General features: G+C 37.0%; 1 protein-coding gene across 2 annotated transcripts in view; it reads right to left on the bottom strand.

The window, feature by feature from the left end:
* Positions 1-21,294, bottom strand: part of HSPA12B (heat shock protein family A (Hsp70) member 12B) — a 1,104,373-nt gene that overhangs the window by 389,255 nt on the left and 693,824 nt on the right. For both annotated transcript variants that reach the window (XM_044064071.1, XM_044064072.1), the window contains exon 9: positions 4,085-4,171. In XM_044064071.1, coding sequence (XP_043920006.1) covers positions 4,085-4,171 — 87 coding nt within the window. The remainder of the gene's footprint in view (positions 1-4,084; positions 4,172-21,294) is intronic.

The raw sequence follows: 21,294 nt of genomic DNA, 5'->3' as shown, positions 1-21,294 counted from the left end.
TATCTCACACACACACACACACACACACACACACACACACACACACACACACACACACACACACACACACACATATATATATTTGCATATATCTTGCTTTTTATCCTCTTTTTGCTATTTAAGCTACATTAACCGTAGCTAAGCAATGCGCAAACCTGCGCAGCTATGGTTAAACTTCGTCCGTTTCATTAACAATACGTTATATTTTTTATTTTTTTTATTCATTATAGCTCTTATACATGTGGAGGATCTTGCTGGGGCTATGCGTACATCTATGGGTGGTCTCGCTCATTGTTTACTACCTTTCTGCAATCCTTCATTGCAGGGAGGGTGTATATTCTGAGAGCTCTGCTCTCAGACCACCCCCTGAATCGTACATGCTCCGTGTAAGCCTAGGAGCTCGGGCAGCGCGCCTTCATTACTATGCATGGCGCGCTGCCATCCTGTTCCTAAATAGGTGCTTCCATGCAGGACTGCACTAGTCCTGCATGGAAGATTAGTGAATCTGGGGGAACATTTATGTACTGTTAGAAATTCTTCTTTAGTGAATGCCACGGAATGTGCTTTCTTCGTATTTTAAATGAAGCTGCATTGACATGAGTTGTAAAGGAGTTTTTCTAGACAGGGTCAGTGAACAGTTTTTTTTTTATTTAATCTGATGTTAACATAGATCTGGTTATTCTTATTTAGAGCACTAATGTGAAGCAGTAAGCCCTAAAAGTTCTGGTAGTAATCTAGCAGTTTGGTCACACTTTCTGTATATAAATATATGCCTTACACTTTCTTTATTTTTAAACAACTTGAACAAGGGTGAAGTTTTGCTTGAAAGTTTGCTGTCTGCTATTCTCTATGGACTTATTGAACAACGTATTTTCTTTCCATTTTGGAGGGCACTGTTTCTTCTTCATCTTCTTCTTCTTTTTTTTTCCACGATTCAGGCCATGTGCTTATTTATGTTGAATAAAAAGTAACCTGCCAGGCAATGGCCAGTGGGCAGACTGATTTACATATTGTTAAAAAATAATTATATGGGGGAACAAAAGGATGAGGTGCTTAGGAACACATTGTGTGTGAGCTCCAGTTAAGGACACCATGGAGGGGCTGTTGATGTGCTTACTACCTTTTTTTTTTTGTAGAGAACAATATGCTTAGACTGTACTGTGCTTCCGCTGTAGTTTTTGCTTCGTTGCTTGATCCAGCCAGGTTAATTTTAGAAAAATGTGGTTGATTTAGCATGTATATATTAGGAAGTAGATAATTGTTCACTTTGACTCTAAGGGGATCTTACAGTCCTAGTCTTTTTCATTGACATATATATTTTTAGATAGAAGACTCTATAGCTATGACCCATTATAGTATAGCATCTGTACAGTTTAGAGTGGATTCTTTCTTGGTCTGGTTTCAGCCAGTATCAAAAGATGCCCTGTTAGGCAATACTCCCTCTTTGGGACAATGTACTTGCTGAATTGTAACAAGAATCACAACAGACTGTGCCACACAGTGCCAGATCAAGTCAGAGCCTGCTCCGTATTGTAGCAAATAACTACTACAGCTGGGCTTACAAACCCTGGGGGTGTTGGAGAGCTCATCATGCAGTTCTAAGCCACAAGGCTGAATGCCCTTTCCTCTCACAGTTGCCTCAAATCTTTACTAGACAGACTGCAAGTCAGGCCAATGTATGCAAGCAGTATAACAGACTGTATTACAAAACAAAATTGTGTTATTATACAAAATGTTTACATTCACTTCCTATCATTTCTTGTATCATAATTAGCCAGTTTTACTGGTAAGAGCATATCCCTCCTTATGTTTAAGAGCAGACTTTTTTAATCCTATGGGGGAGGGGTCATGCACCTGCTTTTTAAGAGCAGACTTTTTTAATCCCATGGGAGGGGGGGGTGTCATGCACCTGCTGAGATACTTATGTCTTATTTATTTTTGATAATAATGAAAAGACTTAGTTCAGGAAAATAGATATGAGTTCTATATTGCTGGTAGGGTTAGATATGACCCAGTAGTTATCATCACTTTTATATGGTGTCACTAATCTGTGATTCCAGGGTTTTGTATGTTAACACTAAAGCCACAGTATTGTGGGAATTTCTACTTCCCCTGAGAAACTGCAATCTTCAAGCTGGTATACATCAATGGTAGGTGTGTGTGAGGGAATGGGCATAACCCTCATAGGGAGGGTAGAGGGGTCTTGTCCTTAAAACTGTCTTTGTTTTCTTATTTTTGTTATTGTAAACTCAGTATTTTTTAGTATTGTCATCTTTTTTGATTGCACTTATGAATGTTGTTTGCAAAAACCTTACAATTTAATTATGAAGCCATCCTGTATCTTAATTGTCTAAAAGATCAATGCTGCTCGATTCATGCATCGTGGAAGTTTGGCCTAGCTATCTGGCAGATTTTTAACACCTTGATTTTACTCTTAGGCCAGTCTGGCAGTTACTTATTTTAACTCTCATTGATTGATTGATTGATTGATTGATTGACTGATTCATTCATTCATTTCTCCAGTTCCTGCTTTATCCTGTTCATGATCTTGGGGAAACTACAGCTTATCTCAGCAGGTAGTGGATGTAATACATGGAATGAATCTAATCCTGGTTCAAGTGCAAGTTGTCTTTAGAATGCAGACACATATAAACACACACCCGCTCACAGATAGATGCACAAATCAATCTATCTATCTATCTATCTATCTATCTATCTATCTATCTATCTATCTATCTATTGATATTTATATGCACACACAAGCACACACACATATACACATACGTGCATACACAGGCACACACACACACACACACACACACACACACACACACACACACACACACACACACACACACACACACACACACTACATTTCTTTTGCTGGCTTTGTTTTCTGTTTTACTGTTCAAATATTGTATAGGCTTTATTGTTTCCATAACTATGTACTCTACAGTATTATTCTTTTATAAAGATTTTTGCTGCCTCTTTTCAACATTTGTCTAGCACAGACTTTCTATGCTGTACAGTTTTATTTTCTGAACCAAGGTTCTTTAGGCTAGATCTCAAAACTTATGAATTATCCTACAGAGTACTTCAGAATATTGGCAGAGCAAATGGCTGTAACTAAGAATATGATTTTTATGATGTGGGACACTGTATCTGAATTGTATAGACATACTGGATTACCTCCATATGGTTGCGGGTGGTTTGTGTGACATCTCCTGAGTGAAAGTACAATGGGCAACACTTTAGAATATTGCTTCACAGATGTTCGAATGGCTACAATGTGAATGCACTGTGCTATCCAAATGAATAACATCTTTACGGCAATGGCATTCCATGTATTGTGTTTTGACATATTGTCGCAAACACGTTTTGACATTCGGCCATATCAGTTGATGGAATGCATGATCGCACAAACCACCCCGTGACCATATGGAGGTAAATCAGACATAGTAAGGCCTTATTGTGTTTAATGCTATTGGCTGCCAAAAAAAGCAATCACTAGAAAATGGAAATCAAAATCTAAACCAACTGTAGCTGAAGTATTGAATATTGTTAAAGAGATATAAGAACTGGAAGTGAGATCCTTAGAAAAGGGAAAGAGTAAATCACATATAAATAAATGGAACTTGTGGGAACAGTACAAAACAAATAAAGGGGGGAGGAGTAAGGTATAAAGGGAGGCAGGAACTGAGCAATTTATGCAATGTTGGAGTGAATGACAGATGTTATAAAGAAAGAAAACATATATCTGTAATGTATAATGCATACAAAACATTATCATGGTAATTTATCACCCTGGTTCTGCATGCTCTGTGCTGTGCAGTGTTTCCTTTGTTTGTTATCAAGGTTTGTTTTCCTTTCTATTAATGTATGTGTGCCTATGTCTTAAATGATTAATAAAGGTGTGAAAAACTTATCAGTTTCAAAAAATTGTGAAATATGAATTAACAGATGCTTACTCCAAATCCTCACAGATATTAGAACAGCAAAATCTCATGAATACATATGTATTGTATACATTCAGTTTGAATGATTTCCACTGCCTGAAAAATGGAGGTGCATATTTGTACTGTACCTGTTTGCATTTCTGACCAAAGCTCCCCCATGCCAGTCTCCACTACAAATGTTCGGCTATGGCGAGAACGGCGAAGTTGTTCTCTTGCTGTACAAAAAGAGACAGAAGATGATGCTGTACATCACTAATTGTAATATGTTTCTTTTTGTAATGGAAACAACAAATTAATACTTTACTGGTGCACAACTGAGGAAGATTAAAGAACATAAACACAGGATTCATGAATAATGGAAGTAAAATAAAATATTGCATTTTTATTTGTTGAGTTTATTGATCAGATAATTTCCTCTGACCTAAAAGTTTTTTTTTCATTGAAAGTGAGACAATAACCCCAGAGAAAAACTGTCATAAATCCATAAAGGAAATCCGATGCAGTCCAACAAATTCTAAATTATGAAAAACTCCAAACTATCAGGAACCATGTATTAAATACTTTAGTAAATAGCATTCAAAACATACAAACATTTACACACTGTCATATGCACTTTATAAAGTATTTAAAAACACTTCAAAACATAAGTCTCTTAAATAACATTAGTGGTAAAATCACATGATTCATATAAGCCAATCAACTACCTTCTAGTATTTTAATCTCCTTTTCCTTAATACAGATTTAAGGCTATGACCCTTATTTAAACCTGGATTTATCATAGCATTTAATATGCTGTACTGATCCAGTTGTATTCAACATTCTCAGTGAATATTTTAACATCTCCACCCCATAACTGTAGAGATAACTTGCAACATCAAAAATTTGAAAGTATGTGTAATATCCATATTTGTCACATGTTCTACAATTGTATTGTATACATTAACGTTCTTAACATCATTTAAGTGCTGGTACTTTAAAATATCTATCTGTTTTTTTCCATCATAAACTTTTTACAGATAATACATGAGGCAATGTAGACCAAATGCTGTATGTTGCAGTTTGCATAATTATGAACCACATATTTCACACCTATTCCTAGATATATAAAATAATCATGTTGTAATAAATAAATAAATAGTTACAATCCCTACATGGATATGTACTTATTTTATTTAAAACAAATCTCAAAACTGGGGATTTCCTGTAACATAAAATTAAAATCTTAAAATCCCATCTATTTTTAAAAAAGATGGCTGCTCACTAACTATGCATTGTATATTAGTATCATCAGTTAACATTTGCTAATTCTTTTTAAAAATATTACAGTATACATTGATGTCCATTGCATAAAATTAGTGGAAAGCACAGGCTGTTGTTCTTCACTGCATTCAGATTATTCATTAATGTCTGCTCAGAGGTTTCCAACTTCTCACCAAAAATGGTTTAGATCTATCATTCCTATAACTCAAAACGTGTAGCAGCAGATTGCACTTCATTTTCTTAATATCCTCTTTGTAAGAAATCTGACTTCATATGTTCACAAGTATCTACTAAATTTTTATCTTTATTAGTGATGCATGCTGCTCTAATGAATTGTCTTTTAAGTATATTACTATAAATTAATTTAGGATGCATATTATTTCTATGTAGTATAGCATTCTTTCCAGATGCTTTCTTGCAAATATTTGTTGCTAATTTACCATCAGTATAACATAATATAATTGTTGTGTCTTTCGGCTTTTCCCGGTTAGGGGTCGCCACAGCGGAACTCCGGTCCGCTAATGATTGGCAGTAGATTTTTACATGCCGACTTGCCGGGCCTGACACACAACCTTCAACGAAGGAACGCCCATTCACGCATGTCGCCACACAGAAGTATTACATAATATAGTAATATCTAGAAAAAACTGTACTAGATGATGAGATATTCACTGTGAATTCTAAAATACTGTTATAACTAAAATAAATATTTCGGTAGTCATAGCTTACCTCTGCAATCACATAATGAGGTAAAAACATTTAGTGAAAATTAAAATGGCATATTAGATATCTTGATATTTTACATGAGTACTATCCTCAATGTTTGTTGTACAGCAGACTGGCTTGGTAGGAAGAGCTCTACCTCACAGCTATACGGTTTGAGGATCAGTCTTGTCTTGTGTTGACTCCCTTAGTAGTGTTTATGTATGTTACTTATGTTTGTGTGCTTTTTTCCAGGTACTCTGAATTTTTATCTAATCTCATAAAAATGTACTGCTTACACTAAATTGTTCACATAGGTACTGTATTTACCTTTGCCTTTCTGATCTAGGTCATGGCTAAAAAAGGCTTCATGGAACAACTGAAGTAACAAATGACAGACAGATATCATGGCATTTATAATATATTTAGGGAAGATTATTATCTTTAGCATCTTTATGCATATCTTAGTGTTTTTCCTATATTCCTATGTGCATCATGGCATCTAGTGAATTAATTGTGTGATGCATTTATGCCGTTGTCATTCTTTATTTATTTCAAACATTTTTAATAAAAAGTTTTGCAAACTTTTTATTAACTCGCAGGCTAAACAAATTCATTTTATTACTAACTGATGTTACCCCAGGGATAATGTTTGGATACAGCCATAGACTTTAATGGATGAGTACCCCAGCATGCACACTTTTGCTCCCATCATAGTTTGTGGATGCATCCCTATGTTATTCCAAGTGATGAGGTAATGGGGACAAATAATAAGTGAATCCTTAATGACACTGGCAGGACAAATGTGTTTTATTAAGGAAACTACAAACACAGAAATCAGTGAGTGGAAAATGATAGCCAAACTTCCACAATCCAATGTATTGTCCCTGCATCGGGTAGTTTGAGTTCCTTCACAACCCTTATTCCCCAGCAAGACTTATTCTCAGACTTTTGGGTTTGATGGCCACTTTATTTACTCTTGTTCTTCAAGCAAGGTGCTGCATGGGACTCTTGCAGTGGACTTTGTTCACTGGTCGTTGATGTCTCACCCTCTGCATGCACCAGTATGCCTCACATCAGTATGCAGAAAACACATTAGTTGTTTTTTGAACTCCCCCACAGTGTCAAAGGGTCAACCATTCTCCCCATCACTCCAATAGCCATGGTTACCATAAATGTTTCCCTTCTGGGGAGGGGAGCATTTTGAATGGAATACTGTTCAAGGTTCTTGGTTGAAGATAGAGGCCAGTTTTCACATTATTGTCTTGGAGAAGAGGGCAGTCCTCTTAGCTTTGCAGGCCTTTTGGGACTCCCTCCCCGAGGGTGTTATCTCCATGTACTCAGATAAGATGGCAGTAGTCAGATATAGCAAAAAGTAGGGAAGAGCCTGATCATATCCATTTTGCTGGGAAACCCATGAGTGTGTTGCAGGGTGATGTCTTTGCCATTTTCTCATTGCAGTACACATCCCAGGACTTCCTATGTTCTGATGGTCGACTTAAACAGGTCTATTCTTTTGCCCCACGAGTGGTCCCTCAATCAGACAGTGGTGCCGCAGATTTTCAGTCACTGGGGCCAATGTTGCTGCAGTCTTTTCACTTTGTACTTAAACAGCAAGTACAGCAGTTACTTGTCCAGATCCCTGCACAAGGTTAAATACCAGGAGATGCTGTAATCCAAAGTTGGCCCCCAGGTCTGCTTTATGGCTTTACTCCCCTTCATCTGATGAGAATGTTTCAGAACAGAAAGCTAGAATGTGTTAAGTCAAAATATTATCACTGTTTCCCCTTTCTGTGGCCTCATGTAATGCATCCACCCTGAGTGTTCAATCCTTATCCAAATCTTCAGTATCACCCATCCAGTCAGATTCTCTAGGATCTGAAAACGCTGAAACTAACTGCATGGTCTCTTCATTTTTAACAGTGGCCAAGGATGTCAGGTTTTTTACTCCAGCAATTCTTAATTCATCTTCATAGAAACCAAATGCCAGGAAAGTTTATCTGAGTAAATGGAGAAGGTTTATCATATGGGCCTCCTCCACAGGGCTGGAACCATTCTAAGCCTGTCTTCCATCAACTCTGGATTTCTTGGCAGAACTTTTTCCCAAAAGATCCAGCTTCTCAGCCATCAAGGTACAATTAGTGGTCTTTTCCAGTTTTCACACATGGCAGAAGTAGACTTCTCTTTCCTCTGTAGAGATTTCAAAAGCTTTTCTGAAAGGAGCCTTCCTGTTAAGACTTCCAATCAAACTGTTTGGTAGCTGTCAAATTCACAAGGAGGGTCTTGGATTGTATGCCTTATCACGTAAACCACCATATCTGTATTTTTCATACAGACAGAGCATCTTTGAAAACAAATCCCCACTTTCTCTCAAAGGTGGCCTCTGAAGTGAACCTTACACTATCAAGCTACCAGTGTTTTTCCCAAAGTTGTCTAACAAAGGGGAGCATATTCCATACCTGCTAGACATTCTTCATCAACTCAGATTTTATTTGTACAGGACAATGGATATCAGGAAGTCTGATCAACTTTTTTCTTGTCCTTTCGAAAGCTGCATTTGGTCTAGAAGTTTCTAAAGTATATCCAGGTGGTTTTCCAACTGTATAATTTTTGTCTGTGAAAAACTGGGTTTGACTTTACATGGCTTGTGACTTTACATGACAAAGCTAAGGCTCATTCCACTAGAGCAGTAGCTGCTTCCACTGCTTTCATCAGTAGGGTTCCTATTGATGAGATTTGTATGCCAGCTACTTGTTCTACTCTACATACTTTTGTGTCGCACTACAAATTGATTGTGCAACCCAGGTCCCATGCATCCTTTGGCTCTACTTAAAGCTAGTTCCATGTTGTCCTGTTTTCATCTAGTGTAACATCCCCTCCCTGTGTTCTCCCTTCCTAAATTGTCAGTTTTTAGTCTCCGGTCGAATGCTTGACCTGTCCAGGGGCCTTGGCTTTGGACAACATTTTCTTGCTGTTCCACATTCTTTCATTAGTTTTGGCCATTATATTAAGCAGGTCTATTTAGCCTTTTATCGATTAAAATTTTTATAAGTATAAGCAGGCAAACTGAATCAGAGGTACTCTAGGGAACTGAAGGAATTATGGGTAGGGGAAAAGTCAGAGCCCTGCATCCAAGCTTTTGGAAAACTCAGAGGCTGGATCCAGCAATCCAAAGGTTGAACCAGACAACAAGACAGCATGGATATAGTGTAATGGTAAGCACACGAGTTTTAGTTTTTCTGCTATACCAGAGAAACTGGAAGGAGCAGACTGTATTCATTTCATGAAAGTACAAATAATCAACTGGAATGGTATTTCACAGCAGGATTGATAATCGAAAAGGCACATTGTGTTTATGCTGCAAACCTGGCCATGAAAATGTTGCCAAGACCATTACTAGTAAAAATGTAGTCATGCCAGCAGAAGGAGTTGCTGTTGAAAAAAATGTGCAGAAAAAAGTATTAAAACTAGTGACAGGAAAATGTTTATTGAAAATTATTTACTCTACACCAGATAGTAGAAAAGCAAGTTTATCCCAGCAGTTGGGGAATGTTGAGCGGCAGGTATGTGAGATTTAAGCTGTTGTATCCAGCTGTCATCAGAATATTGTTTCCTGGAAGATTGCGTGAGCCAGCAAGCTGAAGGGGGCTGTGCTTCTCCTGCTAATGATAGCAGTAAAGCCCACAGAGAGACTTTGCCAATGAAACATTTTCCATTGCTCCAAAAGAAAATGGTTCAGCAACAGAAAACAGCACAGGTTGACTAGAAGAAGCAAGAATATTTTGGATTAGAACCAGAAACTGTAGGTGGGAGATGACCACCAGGTCGGTAGCCCATTTTCAGCGGAGTCCCGGGGAGAAAAGCTCCACAAAACATAAAAATGCAAATAAAAATAGAAAAACATTTTACAAAGATGAAAAACAATTATACAACAATAAGAACATTTTACAAAATTGATATACAGTGATCATTGTAGCTTACATATTGTGGGTGATTTTTTTGGCATATTCCCAGTAGAAAATTTTCTCAGCAGTGCATATTTCAATCTAAGAGTACATGAATAAAAGTTAATACAGGTTGCTCTTCTGGTTTCAGTTTTATAGAAAGGCTGATATATGGCAGATATAATGAAGTTTGTACAATTTATGAAGAATGTCTGCAGGGTTGTTTAGGTAGACTATAGGTAGATTTTAAGAAGATAAGGAGAGATTAAGAGAAGGTAAAGGTTTGGGTAAGAATATCGCTAAGATTAGTGACAAGTTTGTAGAAAGAAAAGGAGAGCTAGGTTGAAAGGTAAGGGATTGCTAGGTTGCTGCGGAACAGGGGCAGATGTTAGTGACTTGAAGATTTTTTTAGTGTGAGTTTGAAATTCTTGTGGTCAGTAATTGTCCTAATGCTGCTTTGTAGGGCATTCCAGAGTTTTGCTACAGTGTAGGAATATAAGCATTAACCAGGTTTTTTGATTGGTTTGTGTAGGTTTATTAGTTTGTCGTCAGATCAGAGATTTCTGGTGGGTGTGTAGGAGTGAGTTGAGAACTGGGCAGTTATCAGGTTGGTATATAACTTTGTGTGCCATATTAAGCTGTAGTTGTCTAGGAGAGTGAGTTTTAACCAGTTGAGAGTTTTGTGAGCAGTGCAGTGATGTGTATTGTGTGGTGCATTAATAGTAAATTTTGCCATTTTATTGTAGCATGATTCCAGTTTATTTTTTAAGGTAATCTGAATGTTTGTCAGTATTGGGGCACCATAGAGAAGAGAGGGAAGCAGATAAGTAGAAGCTAGGGTGGTTTGGTGGTTGGGTTCATGAAGATTTTGTGCCGATATAGCATTCCTAGTTTGTAGTGTTTTTTTGATTGCATTGTGAAAATGTAGATCAAAGGAGAGCTTTATTGTGTATGGTGCAGTAGTTTGGCTTTAATAACTTCTAGTAGAGTATTTTTTAGAGAAGTGATCTTGAAGTCAGCCGAGATATTACTGGGTATGAAAAGGAGAAGTTTTGTGTTAGGATTCAGCAGGAGCTGCACTTTGTTTAGCCAGGTCTCAGTGGAAGTAAAGGCAGTTTAGGTTAGGTGTCGAATGTGTTTTATGTTGTTGGAGGAGGAGATGATGGTAGAAATTTGCATATTGTATAAGGGAACTTTGGTTGGAGGCTTTGTGAAGGTTGTTAAGAAACACATTAAAAAGTAATGGTCCAAGAATGACCCCTGTGGGACTCCAGTGTTTGGTAGATTAAGAGGGTTTTCTGCCATTTTACACATTGCTGCCTGTCAACTGCGGAACCATAACTGAAAAGTAAGGGAGGTTAGAGAGTTGTTGTAGTGTAGGATGGGAAATTGTATCAAAGGCCTTGGCTAGATCGAGAAATATTAGATGTTAGCAGTCTGGCATCCTTGGCTTTGTTGACTGTATCTGTGAAGGAGACTAATGCAGTAGTTGTACTATGTGACAGTCTAAAGCTGTGCTGGGTAGGGATAAGTAATTTGTTTTGTAGGGTATAATTAAGTAGCTGTTTATGTATGCATTTTTCTAATAGTTTGGATAGGAGAGATAATATAGCGATGGGGCGATAGTTGGTAGTGTCATAGGATTTACCACCTTTGTGTAGGGGGGAGTCTATTGATTTTTTCCACAGGGTGGTAATGTAGGACTCTGTGATGGATCATTTGATGGTTATACTGACTGGGTAAGCTATGACATTTGCGGCAAGCTTTAAATACTCTGGTGGGAGATCGCCTGCAGAGAGATAGCAAGGTTTTAGTTTGAGGAGTAACCTACATGTGGTGAGTGGGTACTGCTTGGAGAGTAAGGAGGGGAAGATGTTGGAGAGTAGTGGTAGTATCCCGAGGGAGATGGGAAGATGAGGGGGAGGTTCAGTAGTAGGTTGGAAGGGGATGTGGTTTTGACTAGTGTGGGAGTTTTAGGGCTGGATGGAGGAATTGAGTAGTTTGAGTGCTGTGAATGAAATGCGAGTTGAATACTTCAGCTATTTTGGGATGAGGTTTTATCGGTAGCGGGGGGGGGGGCTTTGTTCGGGAATAAGGAGCTGAGAGATGGTATGCCAGAGTTTTTTTGGCTTGTTTTTTTTTTTTTGGACCTTAGTTGGTGTGAAAAGTAATGCTTTTTGTCTTTGCCAACCTTTTGCTTGGTTGCATAGTTATTTGTAGTTTTGGTAATTTGGTTCACTTTTAGTTTGTTGTCATTTATGCCAGGCTTTGTCTGTTGTTACTGGTAGGTTTTTGGTGTCCTTGGTTAGCCAGGGAACATGATTTGCTTCCATTCTTTATGTGGAGGGGAGCTAGATTGTTAAGGGCATCTGTTTTATTGAAGTGGCTAACAGCATTGCCTAATCGTAGGGATTTGAGAATTGAGTTAAATTGTTGGTTGAAGTTAGACAAATTGTGTGAAGTTTTATAAATGTGGTTTTTAGAGGTATGGGCTATAGTTCTGTTAGTATAGGTGGGTAGGTGGTCGCTTAAATTATTAGGTGGGGTTCCGCAGTTGGTGCATTTCTGGGGAACTGAAACAAGACTCTAGTCTATTGTAGATCCTTGGTCCATATTTGTAGAGATTCTAGTTAGGGCAGAGTTAAGTTGGGTAAAACCACAAAGGTTTACACTGTTGTAGGTGTGGCTGGAATTTTTGACTTTGCCAATTTATATTGGTATCTCCTAAAATGATGGTTTTGTTGGTAATATTTATGGAGATCCAGGAAAGGAAATCTAATATGGTGATGCTATTTCCTGGTGGAATATATAGTACTGCAAAACATAGTCTGGTATTGATTTTTAAAGTAGCTAGGAGAATTTCAGCTGCACAGAAGGAGGGTGGGTGGGTTTAGGATAAGGGAGCAGGTTGAGAGTATTAGGATACATTAATGCAACACCTCCCCCTTTATTGTGAGTTTGGTCTGCTCTAATTATGTTGTAGCCTGGTGGGAGTAGTTTAGTGTCTTTAATATGTGGCTTTAGCCATGATTCAGAGAGTGCTAATATATCAGGGGAGTGTTGGATTAGCCATGCATGGAATTCAGTAGTTTTGTTACAGATGCTACACAGGTTGAGTGATGAAAAGTGGATTCTTAGTGGAAGAAATGTTGGACGGTGAGGGGTTTGAAGGTGGGCCAGGGTTGGGCTGGATGTCGCCACAGTAGGCTTATTAGAAGTATTTTATTGTGTGGTAGCTAAGCAGGGTTTTTTTAAATAGATGTTTTAATTTTGTTGCGAGTGGGAGTGTTGATTTAGGAGAGTCTTGTATAATTTTAAATTAGGTGAATATGTTGGAATTGTAAAGTGAGAGTCATGTACTAGAGAAAGATTTGGATTTTGTTCCTAGGGAAGTGTTGGATGTGGATCGTTTTAATGATATGAGAAGGGACTGGGGGTTTAAGGATGCAGTGTATATAAGGAGGGTGAGAGCTAATGAGATGAGAGGCTGGGTGGTGGAAGTATGGTGAAACATGCTAGTGAGGTAGAAGGGTGGAAGGGACTATTGAGTGAGTGTGGGGGGGGTTAGGTGGGTGAGGTTGTAGAGTAAGGTTTATGGGATTTGCTGTTTGATTGAAAATGAGTGAAGGATAAAGGCAGAGAGTAAGTGGGATAATCTGATTTGGACAGAAGGTGATGGTAAGTGGTGACTGGGTACAAGAGACGCTGGGGAGGGGTAGTTGAGGTATAAATGTAATTGATGTCGGGGTGGGTGGGAATGGGGGCAGGCTAGGGGAGCAGAGCGGGCTGGCCCTGGTCTTGTGGGCTGCAACAAAGAAGAATCAACCAGATGTGGTTGCAGATGGAAAGTAGTGCAGAGTGAGGATTAGAAGAGAGAAATGCTGGCTGGTTAGAACCAATTGTTGAATGTTAGGGTAGTTAACAGTAGGCGGGGAGGGAAGTAGTAGTACTGAGTGGGAGGTAAAGTGGGGATGAAGGAAGCAAAAGACTATAGAAATAAATATGGAGAGATTGTGGTTCTAAACAGATGTAAAGGATAGACAACTAGAAGGTATCACAGTTTAATAACCTACTACAAGGAAGCTAGATGTTAGCTTAGGCATATGAAGAAAAGAAGGTGGGTGGGGGGGCTTATGTACAAGGGGCTATTCAGTAAGAGCAGGACAAAAAAAAGTAGAACACTAAATTGCTAGCTGTGCATACTTTAATATTAGGGTGTCTTTTCTTGAAGAGGAGATTGGGTATCCAGTGACAATAAGGTGGTTAAATTTTCCAGTTGCATGTGAGTTTTCAAGAACTTAGAGAGCTCACCTGGAGTAGTGACAGAGGTCAGAGAGGGGTGTGTCACCCAATAAAAAGTGGGAGAAGGGTACTTAGCCAGAAGGCAATACTAAGTTGTGCTGTCTATGCAATTAGAAGGGTAAAATGATTATAGACTAAATGGGTGTATGTTAGTGGAAGTGAAGGTCAGGAGGTAAGCATTAAGTTAATAAGGTAGGAGAGAGGGGCGTAGAAGGTATGGGGGGGGTGTAGGGGAGTCCAGAAAAGGAAAAGAGGTGAGAGCACTCAGAAGAGATGGTGGAGAGAGGTAAAGGAAAAGAGTAAGGGAGTATTAAGAAACAATAAATCTTAACAGCTAGATACTGACAAAGCAACAGATTCACAAGACCATCAACATTGTGAAATTAGAGAATAAATGGGAGACTGTAAAGCATCAGTCCCATTACTTATATTATTAGACATGAAATGTGGCTATCCAAGAAGAAGTGGCAAAGAAAGATTGTAATTTTCTTGATCGTGTTAAACTTGTGGCTGAACTGTAAAGTATTTAGTCGTCCTTGTCCATTGTGGCTTGGAGGACACTGAAGGAATTAAAGTAGCAGCAAAGTAAAATAGTTCTTGTTCTTACTGATATTTTTATAAAAGCAATTATGTGTTATAAAGTAGTTTTGTATAAGGTGTGGTATATGTTAACGATATTAAAGCAAGAAATTTAATTTTTCTTAGTTATAATGTATCCAGGGATTTCACTGTGGTAGGGTGAGAGAAGCAACTTGAAGTTAATATGATCTGATCTTGGGTTGTGGGGATGGGGACTGTAGAAGTGTAATGATCATATTATATGCAGCACAAAGGTGGTAATCACCCCCGTTTTATAGGGGGTGGATTAATGGTCTTTGTTTAAGGTACAGACAGTTATTTTATACAAATACGTTTAAGACAGACAGAATAATGGACATGGAAATTATAGTTTTCTTGTATTTGCCAAGTCATTAGCTATTTTATTCTATTAGCAAATGCTGTCAGTGGAAGAGAAATCCACAGATGCAAGCAGTTAACCATGAGGTCTGTACAGTGTACTCTGAAATTTACAAAGATTCTTTCATGCATCTGTAAAGTCACTGGCTTTGTTTATTTCATTATCATCTGCTGTTGCTTGAAGACGAGCTATCTACATGCGTTGTCAATTAATCATTAGACTTTCAAACACACTGTGTTTCGTACATTTCTCTCAACACAGTGTAATAAGCATTTAAAGGTACATTAGTAAGCAGCGCAGTGAAAAAAATTAATGGAGTTTAAAAGTGTGGGAAGTGAATAAAAATATATAAGTAGCTGGCACCTCAGCAGCCTTATTACTATAACATGTTTAATACAACAGTGCATATTTTAATTTATTTATTTAAAGTAGGCCAGTGCACTTTTTGTTAGGACAAAAAAAATAATATTTACGGAAAGCATGCAAATGTTTTTATACCTGTGAGGAAAAATAGTTAAAAAAGTCAGCAGTCAGTATAAGGGGGAACACAGACTGGAATGTGCTTTAGCAGGATTAACCTTAATTGTAGAGTAGGTAATTTCTGTGGGTACATTTGTGGATTGGAATAAATGCTCCTAGTTGGAGGGGTAATTTAAAATTTTGGAAATTCTACATAGTTTTATGTGTTTCTTGCAAGTTAAAATGGGATGAAGGATTCTGAAAATCTATTTAGTTTTTTATTTGAGTGTTTTCAGTGAAATAAAGATGGCAAGAAGCAACTACGTAAGAGTTTAACCTGCCAAATAATAACGAGTAGATGTAAGCTAAAAGTCGGAAGTGTACATTCAAAACAAATGTCGTATACAGTAGGTGGGACCAACAGCTTTCTATCTAATGGCTACTTTCTCCATGTTTTCATGGGATGTAAATTGCCTTACAGGGGAATAGACAAAATGCAGAGTATTAGATCATATCAAGAAATGTAGTGTGTACTCATAAGCCTAACTACTACTTATACAGCAGGAACTTCTTATTGTAACAATTGTTAATGTCTGTTATGTACTTCGCAGATGATAAAGATTCTAGTTGTCTACTGATGTGCTATGTTCTTCATCTGTAACTATGTTTGTAATTGTTAATTGCTATGTTGATCAAATTGTTAATTGTTATATAAATCCAATGTAACTACTGTCTGTATATTTTAACTGTGGAGCTTTTCTCCCTGGGCCTCCGCAGAAAATGGACCTACGTCCAGTCGGACACTCCCGGTCAACAAATGTAAATAAATAAATAAATAAATAAATAAATAAATAAATAAATAATAAAAAATATCAGTAAAACACTTTAAACAATTATATTACTTAAAGGTTGATGTATATGAAGTGCAAAGAGTGAAGTAAAGGAATTTCAAACCATGTGGTCCTTAATTAATAATATAAACCCTAATAACAGGGGACACTGAAAAAACTCTCTTCATTTTGTTACTGCCTTTGATACATAAATAATCTGGTACCGGGGCAAACCTCCACTAGTATATACATTATTTATCCTGATTAACAGCACTGACCTTTCCAATGGGTTTTGTTGCAGGTTGAGGCTGCATTTGGTTTAGCTCCTCCCTCTTAGCACAGTAAGACAGCAATACTTTGAGTTGTGGATATGTTGATATCCTCCAAGAAGCATTTGCTGACTTAGATTAGGTGCACATTTAGTAGCAATGTGAAAGTACTTTTGGGCTTTTGCCTGCCTACCTGAGTGAGTGTGCTTATTTCAGAGCGCTGTTGCGGCTGTAATAAAGCATCTGTTGCCAGGAGCACCCTTGTTAGGAGGAAGAATTTTTTTAAGAATATGGCTCCAGAGTATTTCAAACTGAGGGAGAGAGTGGTCATAGAGTTTGAAAATACTGGCCACTGGCCACAATTTTACCCTTTTTAGCATTTAGGTCACTTGTCAGCACACCAGCTGTTTACCTATGGAATTTCTTATTACAGGGTTTAGGTGTCTTTGAATGATCTGGCAATGCCTGCCAGTTTACAATTGTCTATAAATGTGATTAGCAAGTGATCTTGGTATGAAGCCTTGATAACAGCCATTGTAATGCCATTATGCAAGTGCTGTCCAACCAACGGCCTGGTAACATCAGACCCAGAAGTCTCACTACTCTGATATTCAAAAGCTGTGGAATGTATTAGGTTCATAGGTAAAGTACTAGGCTAGCTGCCCTTCTTCCACTTTAAGCTTAGGCAATTTTCCTTGATAAGAACCAAACCCTGTACATTTTGTCTCCATGGTAAACACCTAAACCACTTTGACAATCCCTAACCCAGACCTCATTACCATGGACATTGGAAATCATCAATTTAGCCTGGCTCAAGGAAGGTCCTGCCTCTTTAACCGCATTAATTTCTTTGAAAATTTAAACAAAATAGTGGATAGTATTTATACAGTACATACAGCATGTCTCCCTATGCAGACATTATTTACTGACTTGTAAATCTGTATACAAATCCTTATGTTGTATGGTGGATTACTAACTAGTTCTCATGAGCCCATGTGGTTAGAGTCTCATATGTCAACTCTGAAAGCAAAACAAGTTACCAGTGGTGTACCACAGGGATTAATACTGAACTAATCCTATTTGGCATCTATTTCTCAGATCTTCTGCCCAACACTTTGGTCTATGGTCATCTAAGTTTAAAGATGACTTTAAATTGGGCATTGCTGTTTGATATTCTTCAACTCATAATTGCTACAATGAGGGTTAGATGTTGTTAACAACTGATGTATAAACAATGGTTTAATTAAATGTGAAAAAATGTAGTATAGTTCATTTTGTAAACAAAACATTTTCACATATCATATAGGTGACACACTCCTCCAATGACATACTGTTGTAATAAATCTAGGGACTCTTACTGATAATTCCTTACCTTTTGACCATCATGTTTCAGCATAATTCAAAAGGCCTTCTATCTCGCTTATCTACTTTCCAAAGGCATCTCGTTTACATTCAATGAAGTATTTATTTCTCTTTACTTCTATCATGTGAAACTCATTATTGAATATAATCCACCCTTTGATATGTATTTGTATAAACATATCACTCAGCTTGAGATACCTCAGATTCATAATCAAAAAGATTAACATCAGTAATATCACACAATAGTGGATTCATTTTTCTTTGTTGCTTTACCATGACTAAAACATTTATTGATAAATGCTGTTAGTAACATAATGTTCTAGGGTTGTTTGTCTTTAGATTCTGATTATTTTAGCTAATTAATATTTTAGTGTGTGTGTGTGTGTGTGTGTGTGTGTGTGTGTGTGTGTGTGTGTGTGTGTGTGTGGGTGTGGGTACATATCATATTGTCGAACGCTTAATTTATCGAACTCCTAATTGTCGAACTCTAATCGCTGAACTACCCATTCACTGAACAACCTAGTTTATATTTATGTATTTTATTACTGAAATTTACTATCTACGTAGATCTTCTTCCAGAAAAAGTATATGGCTTTTACAACCTATTACTTATTCTGTTATATTTTTTTCATGCATCACTGTGTAATCAAAATAAACTGGCATCCCTGCCTCTGTGTTCAGCCTCTTTCTGACTCTTCCTTAGTGATGTATGTCTAGTGTTTTGAGCCATAAAAGTTTTGACCCTCTTTGACCTCCATATTCTTTACAGAAAAATGGTTCCTCAAGTACCTGGTTAACGGTATTAAATCATTATTGACAACTAATTAGGATGTACTGGCTTAATGGATTCATATCCCAATGTATCCCCCATCCCTGGAACAGACTTTCTCTACATCTCAAGTAGTGCCTCTGCCACCTTCTAGGTAAACCTAGGAAATTGGATTGGCAGCTTCAGACTCTCCACTGGTCCATCTTATGTTGCCATGCAGCTAGAAACAACAATTTGTATATGTATTATTGTCTATACTAGTACTGGTCTAAATACTGCTATCCTAGTTCTTATCTATGAAAATCTGAATTTATGAATGATGCCATCTTTCATGACTTTTCATGACTGTCCACAAAAATGTCAAAATTTCTTTCTGTAATGACATGCGTAACAGCCCGAGCAGATGTAGGTTTGGTCTTACTATGGATTTATTATTTTCACATGGAAGCAAGCAGCATATTATACTTTTACTGTCACTAGGAAACAAATGTCTTTAGTTGCAAAAATTGGAATATTGATAATGATTCAACATTTTATTTGAATGAATGTCAGACTACATGGCTATTCTTGACATCTTTAGCTAGGAAAATAATGCCAGTGGAACAAAGGAATAAACTTGATATGAATTTTGATGTTAATAGGTGGATACATTATATTATGGACTGTCTGAATTTTGAAAAATGTGTTTGAACACCATAAGAAGAGGAAGGCATGGAAGGGAAGGTTAGTAAGGATGTTCTAATTTAATAGGAATCAAGATGTATTTTATTTTCTGCATAACTTATTTAATAAAAATATGTTAATTTTAAATGTCATTTAATAGCGGATTTAGATGGTCAGATGTTATGTAGATAAAACCATTCCTTAGCAGCTTTGATTCATAAAGAGTTAAGTTAAGGATCAAAGATTTTCCCCTTACATGATGGTGACTGATAACTTCTAAAACTAAAAATGATATACCTTCTGGCAAGAGTCTACGGATACATACCTTTGAATTATTTAATTTATCCCAGCAGTAGAAAGAAAAAATGGAAAGTATTAACAGCACTCAAGCGAGGAACACCCTCTAGAAGCATTTATGTTGTACATAACCTTTTACTGCAACAGGCTACGGTTACATTAACGTGACACAATACATACTATCTAGAACAGAAAGAAGATAACACACAAAAAATGCCTCTGGTGATAGATAGCAAATTAAGAATAATATTAGAAAACATTTTTCATTGAAAAATTAAGAACTTCTACTTATTATTCAGTTGTAAATAATGCAGTGGTGGTATTTAGTATGTGATTACTTATTTATGGGACTGATGACCAGAAAATACAATGTGGCTCTTTTAATATTCTTTCAAGATTATCTAATTCAAAATCTGAAGAATATCATATTATAAACATTCTACTTGGGGAACATGGTGTTTGCTCAAATAATGTCTAGAAGACTGCAATGTGTCTTACACAGGAATGTTGAAATGTCATTAATTCAAAAAATTGTGCATGCAGTGTTTATTAGTGTTTTTAATTAAATTAATATGCAATTTATAGACTGTGATAGTTTTAGATTATTTTGATCTAGTTTGGAGACTATTTGAGGTTTTTAACAAAAATATGATTCTTTATGCTTAAATGCACTTAAACTTTAATTTTGTTAACAGGGAATTAGTGTAACTGTCACACTGCAATTGGTGCTATAGATTCCAGGTGTTTGCCCTTGTTTCACAGTTGTGTAACTAATGAAGGCTATATGGGACAAAACAGTGGACCTTGCTCCCTGCAAAAAGATTGTTTTATTTATTTTTTTAATCCTATTTTTCTGTTTTCTTTTGTTTTACTCTTACTAGTTTCAAACATGGAATTGCATTTGTCCTCTCTTCTAGAATACAGTGATCTAAGAAATAGCATATTTAGACATTGGGGTGTGAGCACAGAGTTCTACACAGAGGGGGTATAAGGTTAAAGCCATCTACAAAAACACTTTTTAAAATGTCACTTTCCACAGTGTCAGCACTCAAAATGTCTGTCCTTGAAACTGCACTAGGAGATCAGCAAATACATGACTGATTTCCCATTGCCTGTCTGTGTACATGGGAAACATTGCGGTTTATCATGTATAGCCTAACATCATGTTAGTCTTACAGCCCTGCATTCATATTCTATTTAGTGGCTCTAGAATGAACACTTTAAAAGAAGATTTAAGTTATCTGTTCCTTAAGTACTGTATTTATACAAGTTCAGTAATATCACACAATAGTGGATTGATTTTTCTTTGTTGCTTTACCATGACTAAAACATTTATTGATAAATGCTGTTAGTAACATAATGTTCTTGGGTTGTTTGTCTTTAGATTCTGATTATTTTAGCTAATTAATATTTTTAGTATGTGTGTGTGTGTGTGTGTGTGTGTGTGTGTGTGTGTGTGTCTGTGTGTGTGTGTAGGTACATATCATATCGCCGAACGCTTAATTTATCGAACTCCTAATTGT

This window comes from Protopterus annectens, chromosome 2.part2, assembly GCF_019279795.1.
Source record: "Protopterus annectens isolate FY-2018-M chromosome 2.part2, PAN1.0, whole genome shotgun sequence".
In the NCBI taxonomy this organism is placed as follows: domain Eukaryota; kingdom Metazoa; phylum Chordata; order Ceratodontiformes; family Protopteridae; genus Protopterus; species Protopterus annectens.
This window is presented reverse-complemented; position numbering and strand designations above follow the sequence as displayed.